Source organism: Heptranchias perlo, chromosome 14, assembly GCF_035084215.1.
Source record: "Heptranchias perlo isolate sHepPer1 chromosome 14, sHepPer1.hap1, whole genome shotgun sequence".
Classification (NCBI taxonomy): Eukaryota; Metazoa; Chordata; class Chondrichthyes; order Hexanchiformes; family Hexanchidae; genus Heptranchias; species Heptranchias perlo.
In genome coordinates this window covers 58622940-58636714 of record NC_090338.1, presented here as the reverse complement: position 1 = coordinate 58636714, position 13775 = coordinate 58622940, and the positions used below count along the sequence as shown (strand labels likewise).

The following is a 13775-nucleotide window of genomic DNA, read 5'->3' as shown; positions in this document are numbered from 1 at the left end:
TCTCTCTTCATATGACAGTCCTGCCATCCCAGGAATCAGTCTGGTGACCCTTCGCTGCACTCCCTCTATGGCAAGTATATCCTTTGTAAGAGCTTCTACAAGTATGTAAAAAGGAAGAGAGTAGCAAAAGTAAATGTTGGTCCCCTAGAGGCTGAGACAGAGAAATTAGAATGGGGAATCAGGGAATGGCAGATGCATTAAACAAATATTTTGTACCTGTCTTCACAGTAGAAGACACAAAAAGCATTCCAGAAATAGTGGGGAACCAAGGGTCTAATGAGAATGAGGAACTTAAAGTAATTATATAGAGGAAAAAGTATTTGAGAAACTAATGGGACTAAAAGCTGATAAATCCCCTGGACCTGATGGCCTGCATCTGAGGGTTCTAAAAGAGGTAGCTGCAGAGATGGTGGATGCATTGGTTGTGATCTTCCAAAATTCCCTAGATTCTAGAATGGTCCCAGCGGATTGGAAGGTAGCAATTGTAACCTCGTTATTCAAGAAAGAAGGGAGAGAGAAAACGGGGAACGTCGGGGCAGTTAGCCTGACATCAGTTTTAGGGAAAATGCTGGAATCCATTATTAAGGAAGTGGTAACAGGGCACTTAGAACATCATAATATGATTAGGCAGAGTCAACATGGTTTTATGAAAGGGAAATCATGTTCAACTGGAGTTTTTTGAGGATGTAACTCGCAGGGTAGATAAAGTGGATGTAGTATATTTGGATTTTCAAAAGGCATTCGATAAGGTGTCACATAAAAGGTTGTTACGCAAGATAAGGGCTCATGGGGTGGGGGGTAACATATTAGCATGGATAGAGAATTGGTTACCGGACAGAAAACAGAGAGTAGGGATAAACGGGTCATTTTCAGTTTGGTAGGCTGTAACTAGTGGGGTACCGCAAGGATTGGTGCTTGGGCCTCAGCTATTTACAATCTATATTAATGTCATGGATGAAGGGAACGAGTGTAGTGTTTCCAAGTTTGCTGACGATACAAAGCTAGGTGGGAAAGTAAGCTGTGAGGAGGACACAAAGGGGCTGCAGAGGGATATAGACATGTTAAGTGAGTGGGCAAGAAGGTGGCAGATAGAGTATAATATGGGGAAATGTGAAGTTATTCACTTTGGTAGGAAGAATAGAAAAACAGAATATTTTTCAAATGGTGAGAAACAATTAAATGTTGGTGTCCAGAGAGACTTGGGTGTCCTGGTACAAGAAACACAAAATGTTAGCATGTAGGTACAGCAAACAATTAGGAAGGCAAATGGCATGTTGGCCTTTATTGCAAGGGGGTTGAAGTACAAGAGTAAAGAAGTCTTACTACAGTTGTACCTGGAGTACTGTGTACAGTTTTGGTCTCCTTATCTAAGGAAGGATATACTTGCCTTAGAGGCAAGTATATCCTTGCCTCTAAGGCAAGTATATCCTTCCTTAGATAAGGAACGAAGGTTTATTAAATTGATTCCTGGGATGAGAGCTTGAGTAGAATGGACCTATACCCTCTGGAGGTTAGAAGAATGAGAGGTGATCTAATTGAAACATATAAGATTCTGAGGGGGCTTGACAGGGTAGAGGCTGAGAGATTGTTTCCACTGGCTGGTGAGTCTATAACTAGAGGGCATGGTCGCAGGATGAGAGGTCGGCCATTTAAGACTGAGATGAGGAGGAATTTCTTCACTCAGAGGGTTGTGAATCTTTGGAATTCTTACCCCAGAGGGCTGTGGATGCTGAGTCGTTGAGCATATTCAAGGCTGAGATGGATAAATTTTTGGACTCTAAGGGAATCAAGGGATATAGGGATCGGGCAGGAAAGTGGAGTTGAGGTTGAAGATCAGCCATGATCTTATTGAATGGCGGAGCAGGCTCGAGGGGCCGTTTGGCCTACTCCTGCTGCTATTACTTATGTTCTATCCAATCTTTCCTCATAGCTAAAATTCTCCAGTCCTGGCAACATCCTCATAAATCTCCTCTGTACCATCTCTAGTGCAATTACATCCTTCCTGTAATGTGGTGACCAGAACTGTACACAGTACTCAAGCTGTGGCCTAACTAGTGTTTTATACAGTTCTTGTATCCCGTATGCCTTCTTAATCACCTTATCTGCCTGTCCTTCTATCTTCAGGGATCTGTGGACATGCACCCCAAGGTCCTTCTGTTCCTCTACATTTCTCAGTATCTTCCCACTTATTGTGTACTCTCTTGTCTTGTTTTCCCTCCCCAAATGCATTACCTCACACTGCTCCGGATTGAATTCCATTTGCCACTTTTCTGCCCACCTGACCAGTCCATTGATAGCACCCTGCAGTCTATAGCTTTTTTCCTCACCATCAATCATTCGGTCAATTTTTGTATCATCTGCAATCTTCTTAATCATGACCCCTACGTTTAAGTTTAAATCATTGATTTACACCACAAAAAGCAAGGGACCTAGTATTGAGCCCTGCGGAACCCCACTGGAAACAGCCTTCTAGTCACAAAATCACCTGTCGACCATTACCCTTTGCTTCCTGCCACTGAGCCAATTTTGGATCCAACTTGCCACTTTCCCTTCGATCCAATGGGCATTTACTTTTCTGACCAGTCTGCCATGTGGGACCTTGTCAAAAGCCTTGCTAAAATCCATGTATACGACATCAAACGCGCTACCCTCATCAACCCTCCTTGTTGCCTCCTCAAAAAATTCAATTGAGTTATTCAGACATGACCTTCCTTAACAAATCCATGCTGACTGCCCTTGATTAATCCATGTCTTTCTAAATGATGATTAATACTGTCCCTCAGAATTGTTTCCGATAATTTGCCCACCACCAAGGTTAGGCTGACTGGCCTGTAATTACTCGGTCTATCCCTTTCTCCCTTTTAAAACAACGGTACACTTTAGCAGTCCTCCAGTCCTCCGGCACCACGCCTGTAGCCAGTGAGGATTGGAAAATGATGGTCAGAGCCTCCGCTATTTCCTCCCTTGCTTCTCTTAACAGCCTGGGATACATTTCATCCGGGCCTGGCGATTTATCGACTTTCAAAGATGCAAAACCTCTTAATATTTCCTCTCTCACTAAGTTTATCCCATCAAATATTTCACACTCCTCCTCCTTAACTACAATGTCTGCATCGTCCCCCTCTTTTGTGAAGACAGACGCAAAGTATTCATTAAGAACCATACCCATGTCTTCCACCTCCAAACACAGGTAATCTTTTCGGTCTCTAATAGGCCCTACTCTTTCCTTAGTTATGCTTTTGCTCTTCATGTGTTTATAAAACATCTTTGGGTTTTCCTTGATTTTACTTGCCAATATTCTTTCATGCCCTCTCTTTACTTTCCTAATTTCCTTTTTAATTTCACCCCTGTACTTTCTATACTCCACTCGACTTTCTGCAGTATTGAACTCTTGGTATCTGACATACGCTTCCCTTTTTTTGCTTTTCCCTATCCTGTATGCTCATTGACATCTAGGGGGCTCTAGATTTGGGAGTCCCATTCTTTTTCTTTGCTGGAACATATTTGCTCACTATCTCCTCCTTGAATGCCTCCCACTGCTCTGACACTGATTTACCTTCAAGTAGCTGTTTCCAGTCCACTTTTGCAAAATAGGATAAAGGGAAGGTCCGAGAGCAGGAGAGCTGAGCTAAGTGAGGCCTCCTTCTCCTCCTCCTCCGCCTCTGTAAGGGCCACGATTTGTGGAGGCCTCCCTCCAGTCCGATTCCTCTCCCTTGCATTTTGCGCTCTCCTCTCCTACAAGTGGAAAAAGTACAGATATGTGAGTGAGCGAGAGTGACGGGGTCACCCAAATGATGCATTGTACTGGGTCAGGCTAACAATGACTGAAATACATCAGAGGGTGACTGTCAGACGGATTGATCACATTGCATCAGAATTGGGGTGAGTGGGAGAGGTGGATGTACAAATGGGGGGAGAGGGGTGAAGAAGTGAAGGTAACTTGACACTGAGCCTTAAGTGAGTGTGAAGAGTGATGTGATGGAGTAGGCTTCGCAGGGCAGTGTGAGGCAGGGTAATGTTCATCACAGAATGCAGGTGAATCAGTAACTGTACTCACTTTTCCTGACCTGGTTAGGTCATTAAATCGCTTCCTGCACTGCAGCCAAGACCGGGCACCATGCTTCAGTTCTGCCACCTCCAGCCACGCTTTCTTGGTGGCAGAAACAGGTTTCTTCCTCCTGACAGATGGTATAACACCTCCCTTCTGCTTCTCACAGCAGCCAGTAGTATCTCCAGGGTGGCGTCTGAGAACCTGGGTGCTGCCTTTCCTCTATGACGTTCCATTCTGATTTTTACTCCTTTCTCCTTCAAAATGCATTGTCGCATTAACCCTTTAAATAGTGAGCTATAAATTGCATCATGCGGGTGCGCAGTCCACCCGCTGTGCAGCTTGAGGACGTGAAACCCGGAAGTTGAATTAAGTGGCTTCAGTTGAGTCACGATTGCTCGGGACCACGCACAAAAATTTTTTCCAGGTTTCCCACCTGCTTATTGACCCCCCCCCAGCTGTGATCCCATCTCGTTGTTAAAATTTAAGCCCTGCAGTCTGAGACCGATGGACGGACTCTTGCTGTCTCTCCAACTCCAGCCTGTCAGTCCTTGGGATATGTCCGTCTCCTCATTTCCAGTGGTTGTGCTGGCACAGCAATGCGGGTGGTCAGTGCTGACCAGATGACCCGCTCTTGGCCCCACTCCAGACTCGATACAGTAAGGGATAGGCGGCGAGATCCTCTCTTTCTGCGTCGCATGTTAATTTGCCTCTGGCTTTTCACTACCGTCTCTGCAGCCGTCGGTCCAGCAGAATCCTTCTCATCATCACGGGGCTGAGAAGCACAGGGACGAGCTGAAGCTACAAGCCAAGCTGCCCTCATCCCATTCGGGCCCATCACCATCAGTTGGGGCCCACCAAAACTTCCATCCCTAGCTCCCCCACTGGCTGCACCTGCATGCTGCCATTGAGTCACATATGTCACTTCCAATGACTGGGTCCCTTTTCCTGAACATACTCCAGATGGAGGCCAGAACTTTGTTATCTGATATCATCTGGGATGCTTAATTCATTCTCGGGATATAGGCGTCGCTGGCAAAGCCAGCATTTATTGCCCATCCCTAGTTGCCCTGGAGAAGGTGGTGGTGAGCCTTCTTCTTGAACCGCTGCATTACATGTGGTGAAGATCCTCCCACAGTGCTTAAGGAAACTTTTGTGTGGGGTTTAGCTGCAGTGTGGCTGTGTTCACTGATTGCTCTCGCTCTCTCCAGCACTAGCCATGATGTAATGCTGGGACCTGGGTGCAACCATTGCATTGCATATCTGAAAGTGAAGGCCGTATAATAGTGACTGGGCTGTGGATTTCCTTTGTCTTCCCCCATGCTTATTCTGGATTGTCCCACCTTCAAAAACATACTGAATAGTCCTACCTTTCTGTCAAAGTAAAATCTAGGAGGTAGAATTTCTTTGGGGATTCTCCAGATCGTCTTTCAGTTCTCTGGGGTTTCCATGGATCTTCTGCCGAAGTTATGGCAGATGATTGGGAAAGCCCCTGTAGGTGCCTCCACCAGGATCATACTGAATAATTAACTCAGTGAGGTAGTGTCGTCTTAGTACATTTCACACATTCTCATAATGTGAGTGATAATGAGGGCTACCTGTCAATCTTTTGGCATAGGTTTTCAATGATAGGGGTAGGTTATGGTTTTCACCACCTGGGCAGCAGTTTGGCAGAGCGGATTGCCTGCCTTTTACAGAACCTGCCTGATTTTCATTTAATTGATTTTTAAGATGAAAATCTCCATAGTGTTTGTGGGGTTGAATTTCTCCGGGGGTTCCCCCGATCAACTGCCATAGCTTGGGCGGAAGATTTGCGGAAACCCAGGGAAATGACATAAACAGCATATACGCTGTTTGTCCAGGCCTTCTATGGATCTTCCACCGAAGTTATGGCTTGCCATCATATCCAGTGTCCGATGAAAGTAAATTCCCAGATGTTTAACCTCTTTCAGTGTCCAGAGTAAAGCTGGTAAATGAGCCACAAGAATGTATTTGATTCCAGTATCAGTGAAGGATGAGCAAACAGGGATGTGATATTTGGGATGGAGGAGACATTGGTGACACACTCTGGTGATTTGGGGGTGACAAATGCCTTGAACCATCTGCATAGAGGCTAAGGAAAGGAGGCAGAGTAGAGTTGTCACAAACCACACCGACTTGTAGATAGTAGATCAAAAACCCTGAGTGATTAAAGTTGGAACAGTTTCAAGTTCCAAGTTGCCTTGCTTTTCAGTTTACTAAAAATGGAACTAACTCATGCAGGTGAATTGCTATGTGGAATTTCTAGCTCTTGATAGAATTAAAATGTGATATATATATATATATATGTATACATATATATTGAAAACAAGGATGAGAATTTTATAATATATATCACATATATATTTTAAAATTCTCATTCTTGTTTTCAAATCCCTCCATGGCCTTGACCCTCCCTATCTCTGTAACCTCCTCCAGCCCTACAACCCTCCAAGATCTCTGCACTCCTCCAATTCTTGCCTCTTGCACATCCCCGATTTTCATCGCTCCACCATTGGAGGCCGTGGCTTCAGCTGCCTAGGCCCTAAGATCTGGAATTCCCTCCCTAAACCTCTCCGCCTCTCTACCTCTCTCTCCTCCTTTTTGACCTAGCTTTTGGTCACCTGGCCTAATACCTCCTTATGTGGCTGGGTGTCAAATTAGGGTTATCACTATAATTACAACGTTACACACATTTAAATTCAGTTGAATGAATTTCATATTCTGAGGTAAGATCTGACTAAGATTTCCTTTTCCTACAGACAACATTTACATTTGAGGCAGGCAGAAGATGCGATTCAGGAGAAGGGATTTTTACATTCAACACAAAGGAAGTCGGAGAAGTTTTCCACTTTATTGATACAGCTGTTAAAGAACTAAAGTCCAACAAAAAACAACAACGATTAAGTTCAAACTCTGTTGGCTTTGAGAGTTCCACATCATTCATTCAGCAACAGCCATGTGCATTACCTTCTCAAGAATCCCTCAATGAAAAATCACAAGGTCAAAGGAGTCCTGACTTGAAGGAAGCACAGGTCATTAAGATGAGTCCAAAAATTACAAAGAAGAAAAAATATCGATGTCAGAAAGGCCATAAGTCTACCCATGGAGTTGTGTCAAGTGCAGCCACAGGGGAGGAAAGGAATATTACTGCAACTAATGAAAGGGAGGGAGCAGATGTCCCTGATCAAATAGTTTATGCTACTGTCAAATATTCTAAAAAGAACATGGAGAAGTCAACAGTTGATCATACAAAATACAAAGAAAGTTACAGTGATGACTCTGCTTCAGATCCAGTATATGAGAATGTCTCCGATGTAGAATCTCTGTTGTCCGTAGAGGGAGAGCCATCTTTCCCAAAAGGTGTACAAGGGCCAATATACCAAAATTCAGGGGTGCGTCTGGAAGACCAGAACGTTAATTTTTTTTTATCAGATTCTGACTCAGATTACGATAACTTCGTGGATGAACAGAGTCAGAAGACCATAAAAGGTAATCATGACGAAGACACTCCAGTCGACCAGGAACTGGAACTGCACCCAGCTGTTCTGGAGATAAAGAATAAGGAAAGAGACATTTGCCTAAATCCCGGAGCCTCTAACGTCACAAAAGCAAAGTTTCCAGCTGGATTCAAGGAGATGCTGTCTGATCTGTACTCAAAAGAATTGACTAAAACACGAGAAGGCAATATAGAGAGGGCTGGCAGAGCATGTGAGCTCCAGAAAAAATAATGGGAGGTGGGTGGGGGGGCAGGAAACATGATTACATTAAGGCAGAAACATTCTCTTCAACATTCTCTTTGTCATTTTTTAGACATCCAAAAAATTACTTTGTAATGTTTAAAACTTTCTTTGTAATAAAACCAGAATTAAGGTTTATGGGTGACCTGAAAGGGCACTTCCTGTTGGGCCTATTTCTTTGTGTGTAGAACCGTGTCACTGCTAACAACTGTGAACATAGACCACTGGAAGAAACCTAGATTCTTCTCCAGCAAAGAAGCTTTCTACTTCCAATGGGGAAACAGTTCGGTACAGAACACCCAAGTTCAAATCCTACCCAATTAGAAGGGGGTCAAGTGTTTTCTTTCTAAAGTTGGTTGGAGCTGAGAGACATCAATAATTGGAATACTATTCCGTCATCTCTGGGACCTAAGTTGTAGTCTAGCCCAGACTTGGGGAATGAAGTTCTGTTCTGCTGATGGCTGCTAATAGTCCTATGTAAAACGGGGTTCCAGTTTGATAAGCATGATTGTGTAGCTCAAAAGTACTGTACCTTCAGATTCAGTCGACATTGGCAATCACACTGTAAGAGCCAACAAGGATAGGGACTGTGGGAGATGAAAGTTCAAGGAGCAGAGTACAATGGTGACCTTGGGCGCTAAATTGGGCTGTGTAGCGCCCGTTGTTTCGGCACTGCACGGCCTCTCCAACATCCAAGATGGCGTCTTGGATGCGCACGCACGTTTCCAGCATGATGTGTGCCGGACGCCATCTTGGTATAGTAGTTAGTGCAGGTGCAGATAATGAACGCTGGAATCATGTAAAATAGGGAGAAAATGGCTTCAATCAGTGTGCAACACTGATTTAAAGTGATAGACACCATTTTGGGACGTAACTCTCAACTCAACGCACAATCTTAACCCCAACCATCTGAACGTGTCACAGTCTTAACCCCAACCAACTGAGTGCAACGGAGCACAGAGTGAAAAGCTGAGAGTTTGGTGAGTGTGGGAGTTCGGTGAAGTGGGGGAAGGAGGTGCTGCTTTGGCTAACTTTTTCTGCAGAGTGGCGGCGGACCTGAGCAGCAGAAGACTGAGAGCGGGGATAAAAGCAGCAGCAGACCTGCAACAAGAGAAAACTACTGTGCGACTTCACAGGTGAGGCAGGAGAGTCCAAGAGCGGGAGGAGAGTCCGAGAGCGGGAGGAGAGTCCGAAAGGTGAGCACAGTGTAAAAGGGGAGTCCGAGAGCGGGAGGAGAGTCTGAGAGGTGAACGCAGTGTAAATCTAAGGCAAGTCATGGCAGCACAGCTCGCACCCGTGATATGCTCCTCCTGCACTATGTGGGAAGTCATGGACACTACCAGTGTCCCTGGTGACCATGTGTGCAGGAATGTGTCCAGCTGCAGCTACTGGCTAACCGTATTTCGGGGCTGGAGCTGCAGGTGGATTCACTGTGGAGCATCCGCGATGCTGAGACTATCGTGGATAGCACGTTCAGTGAGGTAGTCACACCGCAGGTAAAGATTACGCAGGCAGAAAGTAAATAGGTGACCACCAGGCAGAGTAAAAGGACTAGGCAGGTAGAGCAGGAGTCCACTGGGGCCATCTCCCTCTCAAACAGATATTCTGCTTTGGATATTGTTGGGGGAGATGGCTTATCAGGGGAAAGCAGCAAGAGCCAAGTTCGGGGCACCACGGGTGGCTCTGGTGCACAGGAGGGGAGGAATAAGAGTGGCAGGGCTATAGTGATAGGGGATTCAACTGTAAGGGGAACAGATAGGCGTTTCTGCAGCCGCAAACGTGACTCCAGGATGGTATGTTGTCTCCCTGGTACTACGGTCAAGGATGTCACGGAGCGGCTGCAGGGCATTCTGGAGGGGGAGGGTAAACAGCCAATAGTCGTGATCCATATCGATACCAACGACATAGGTTAAAAAAAGGGATGAGGTCTTGCAAGGTGAATTTAAGGAGTTAGGAGATAAATTAAAAAGCAGGACCTCAAAGGTAGTGATCTCAGGATTACTACCAGTTCCACGTGCTAGTGAGTATAGGAACAGGAGAATAGACCAGATGAATGCGTGGCTGCAGGGATGGTGTAGGAGGGAGGGATTTAGATTCCTGGGACATTGGGACCGGTTCTGGGAAAGGTGGGACCTGTACAAGCGGGACGGGTTACACCCGAGCAGGACCGGGACCAATGTCCTCGTGGGGGTGTTTGCTAGTGCTGTTGGGGAAGGTTTAAACTAGAATGGCAGGGGGATGGGACCATGAGCAGGGAGACAGAGGAGGGAGAAACAAGGATAGAAACAAAAGACAGAAAGGGAAGAAGCAATAGTGGAAGGCAGAGAAAACAAGGGCGAAAAACAAATAGGGCAATTGTGCAAAATAAAACTAACATGACTAGCAATCTTAAAAAGACAAGTCTAAAGGCATTGTGTCTTAATGCATGGAGCATTCGCAATAAGGTAGATTAATTAACAGCGCAGATAGATATTAACAGGTATGATATAGTTGTGATTACGGAGACATGGCTGCAGGGTGACCAAGGATGGGAACTGAACATCCAGGAGTATTCAATATTTAGGAAGGACAGGCAAAAAGGAAAAGGAGGTGGGGTAGCGTTGTTAGTAAAGGAGGAAATCAATGCAATAGTGAGGAATGATATTGGCTTGTAAAATCACGATGTGGAATCTGTATGGGTGGAGCTAAGAAACACCAAGAGGCAGAAAACGTTGTTGGGGGTTGTCTATAGGCCCCCAAACAGTAGTGGAGATGTAGGGGAGGGCATTAAACAGGAAATTAGAGACGCATGCAAGAAGGGTACAACTATAATCATGGGTGACTTTAATTTACATATAGATTGGTCAAACCAAATTAGCAATAATACTGTGGGGGAGGAATTCCTGGAGTGTGTACGTCATGGTTTTCTAGACCAATATGTTGAGGAACCAACTAGAGAACAGGCGATCCTAGACGTGGTATTGTGTAATGAGAAAGGATTAATTAACAATCTTGTTGTGTGGGGTCCCTTAGGGAAGAGCAACCATAACATGATAGAATTCCTCATTGAGATGGAGAGTGAAGTAGTTGAATCCGAAACTAGGATCCTGAATCTAAATAAAGGAAATTACGAAAGTATGAGATGTGAGTTGGCTATGATAGATTGCGGAACTTTACTAAAAGGGATGATGGTGGATAGGCAATGGCTAATATTTAAAGAACGTGTGCAGGAATTACAACAATTATTCATTCCTGTCTGGCGCAAAAATAAAACAGGAAAGGTGGCTCAACCGTGGCTTAGAAAAGAAATTAGGGATAGTATTAGATCCAAAGAGGAGACAAATAAAATTGCCAGAAAAAGCGGCAAGCCTGAGGATTGGGAGCAGTTTAGAATTCAGCAAAGGAGGACAAAGAGATTGATTAAGAGGGGAAAAATAGAGTATGAGAGTAAACTAGCAGGGAACATAAAAACTGACTGTAAAAGCTTCTATAAATATGTCAAGAGAAAAAGATTAGTGAAGACAAATGTAGATCCCTTACAGTCAGAAATGGGGGAAATTATAATGGGGAACAAAGAAATGGCAGAACAATTAAACACATACTTGGTTCTGTCTTCACAAAAGAGGACACAAATAGCCTGCCAGAAATGTTAGGGAACCAAGGGTCTAGTGAGAGGGAGGAACTGAAGGAAATCAGTATTAGTAAAAAAATAGTGCTAGGGAAATTAATGAGGCTAAAGGCTGACAAATCCCCAGGGCCTGATAATCTACGTCTCAGAGTACTAAAGGAAGTGGCCCTGGAAATAGTGGATGCATTGGTGATCATCTTCCAAAATTCTATAGACTCTGGAACAGTTCCTACAGATTAGAGGGTGGCAAATGTAACCCCACTATTTAAAAAAGGAGGGAGAGAAGAAACAGGGAATTACAGAGCCTAACATCAGTAGTGGGGAAAATGCTAGAGTCTATTATAAAGGATGTCATAACAGAACACTTGGAAGGCATTAACGGATTAGACAAAGTCAGCATGGGTTTATGAAAGGGAAATCATGCTTAACAAATCTACTGGAATTTTTTGAAGAGGTAACTGGTAGAATAGATAGGGGAGAACCAGTGGATGTGGTGTATTTGGATTTTCAGAAGGCTTTTGTCCCACACAAGAGGTTAGTGTGCAAAATTAAAGCACATGGGATTGGGGGGAATATACTGGCATGGATTGAGAATTGATTGACAGACAGGAAACAGAGAGTAGGAATAAACGGGTCTTTTTCCAGGTGGCAGGCAGTGACTAGTGGGGTACCACAGGGATCAGTGCTTGGGCCCCATCTATTCACAATATATATCAATGATTTGGGTGAGGGAACGAAATGTAACATTTCCAAGTTTGCTGACGACATGAAGCTGGGGTGGAATGTGAGCTGTGAGGAGGATGCAAAGAGGCTCCAATGTGATTTAGACAAGTTGGGTGAGTGGGCAAGAACATGGCAGAAGCAGTATAACGTGGATAAATGTGAGGTTATCCACTTTGGTTGTAAAAACAGAAAGGCAGATTATTATCTGAATGGTGATAGATTGGGAAAAGGGGAGGTGCAACGAGACCTGGGTGTCCTTGTACACCAGTCGCTGAAAGCAAGCATTCAGGTGCAGCAAGCAGTTAGGAAGGCGAATGGTATGTTGGCCTTCATTACAAGAGGATTTGAGTACAGGAACAGAGATGTCTTACTGCAGTTGTACAGGGCCTTGGTGAGACCACATCTAGAGTATTGTGTGCAGTTTTGGTCTCCTTATCTGAGGAAGGATGTCCTTGCCATGGAGGGAGTGCAACGAAGGTTTACCAGACTGATTCCTGGTATGGCTGGACTGACGTATGAGGAGAGATTGGGTCGACTAGGCCTATATTCACGAGAGTTTAAAAGAATGAGAGGTGATCTCATCGAAACATATAAAATTCTAACAGGATTAGACAGACTAGATGCATGGAAGATGTTTCCAATGGCTGGGGAGTCCAGAACCAGGGGTCACAGTCTCAGGATACGGGGTATGCCATTTAGAACCGAGATGAGGAGAAATTTCTTCACTCAGAGGGTGGTGAACCTGTGGAATTCTCGATCACAGAAGGCAGTGGAGGCCAAGTCATAAAATATATTCAAGGAGATAGATATATTTCTTAATGCTAAAGGGATCAAGGGATATGGGGAAAAAGCAGAAACAGAGTACTGAGTTAGTCAATCAGCCATGATCATTTTGAATGGCGGATCAGGCCCGAAGGGCCGAAGGGCCGAAGGGCCGAATGGCCTACTCTTGCTCCTATTTTCTATGATTCTATGTTATAATCCACAGTTTGCAGGACAGACCCACCAGAGGTGGCGGTACAGTGATATACAGTCAAGAGGGAGTGGCCCTGGGAATCCTCAACATTGACTCTGGACCCCATGAAATCTCATGGCATCAGGTCAAACATGAGCAAGGAAACCTCCTGCTGATTACCACCTCCCGTCCTCCCTCAGCTGATGAATCAGTCCTCCTCCATGTTGAGCACCACTTGGAGGAAGCATTGAGGGTAGCAAGGGCACAAAATGTACTCTGGGTGGGGGACTTCAATGTCCATCACCAAGAGTGGCTCGGTAATACCACTACTGACCGAGCTGTCCGAGTCCTGAAGGACATAGCTGCCAGACTGGGCCTGCGGCAGGTGGTGAGCGAACCAACACGAGGGAAAAAACTTACTTGACCTCGTCCTCACCGATCTACCTGTCGCAAATGCATCTGTCCATGACATTATTGGTGGAAGTGACCACCTCACAGTCCTCGTGGAGATGAAGTCCCGTCTTCACACTGAGGACACCATCCAACGTGTTGTGTGGCACCATCACCGTGCTAAATGGGATAGATTCAGAACAGATCTAGCAGCTCAAAACTGGGCATCCATGAGGCACTGTGGGCCATCAGCAGCAGAATTGTATCCCAGCACAATCTGTAACCTCATGGCCC

The 13775-nt window shown here is 45.0% G+C and overlaps 1 protein-coding gene across 1 annotated transcript in view; it reads left to right on the top strand.

The window, feature by feature from the left end:
- Positions 1–7944, top strand: part of LOC137332161 (docking protein 3-like) — a 32508-nt gene extending 24564 nt beyond the window's left edge. The window contains exon 5 of the mRNA XM_067995867.1: positions 6829–7944. Coding sequence (XP_067851968.1) covers positions 6829–7797 — 969 coding nt within the window. The 3' untranslated portion in view covers positions 7798–7944. The remainder of the gene's footprint in view (positions 1–6828) is intronic.
- The last annotated feature ends 5831 nt before the right edge of the window (positions 7945–13775 follow it).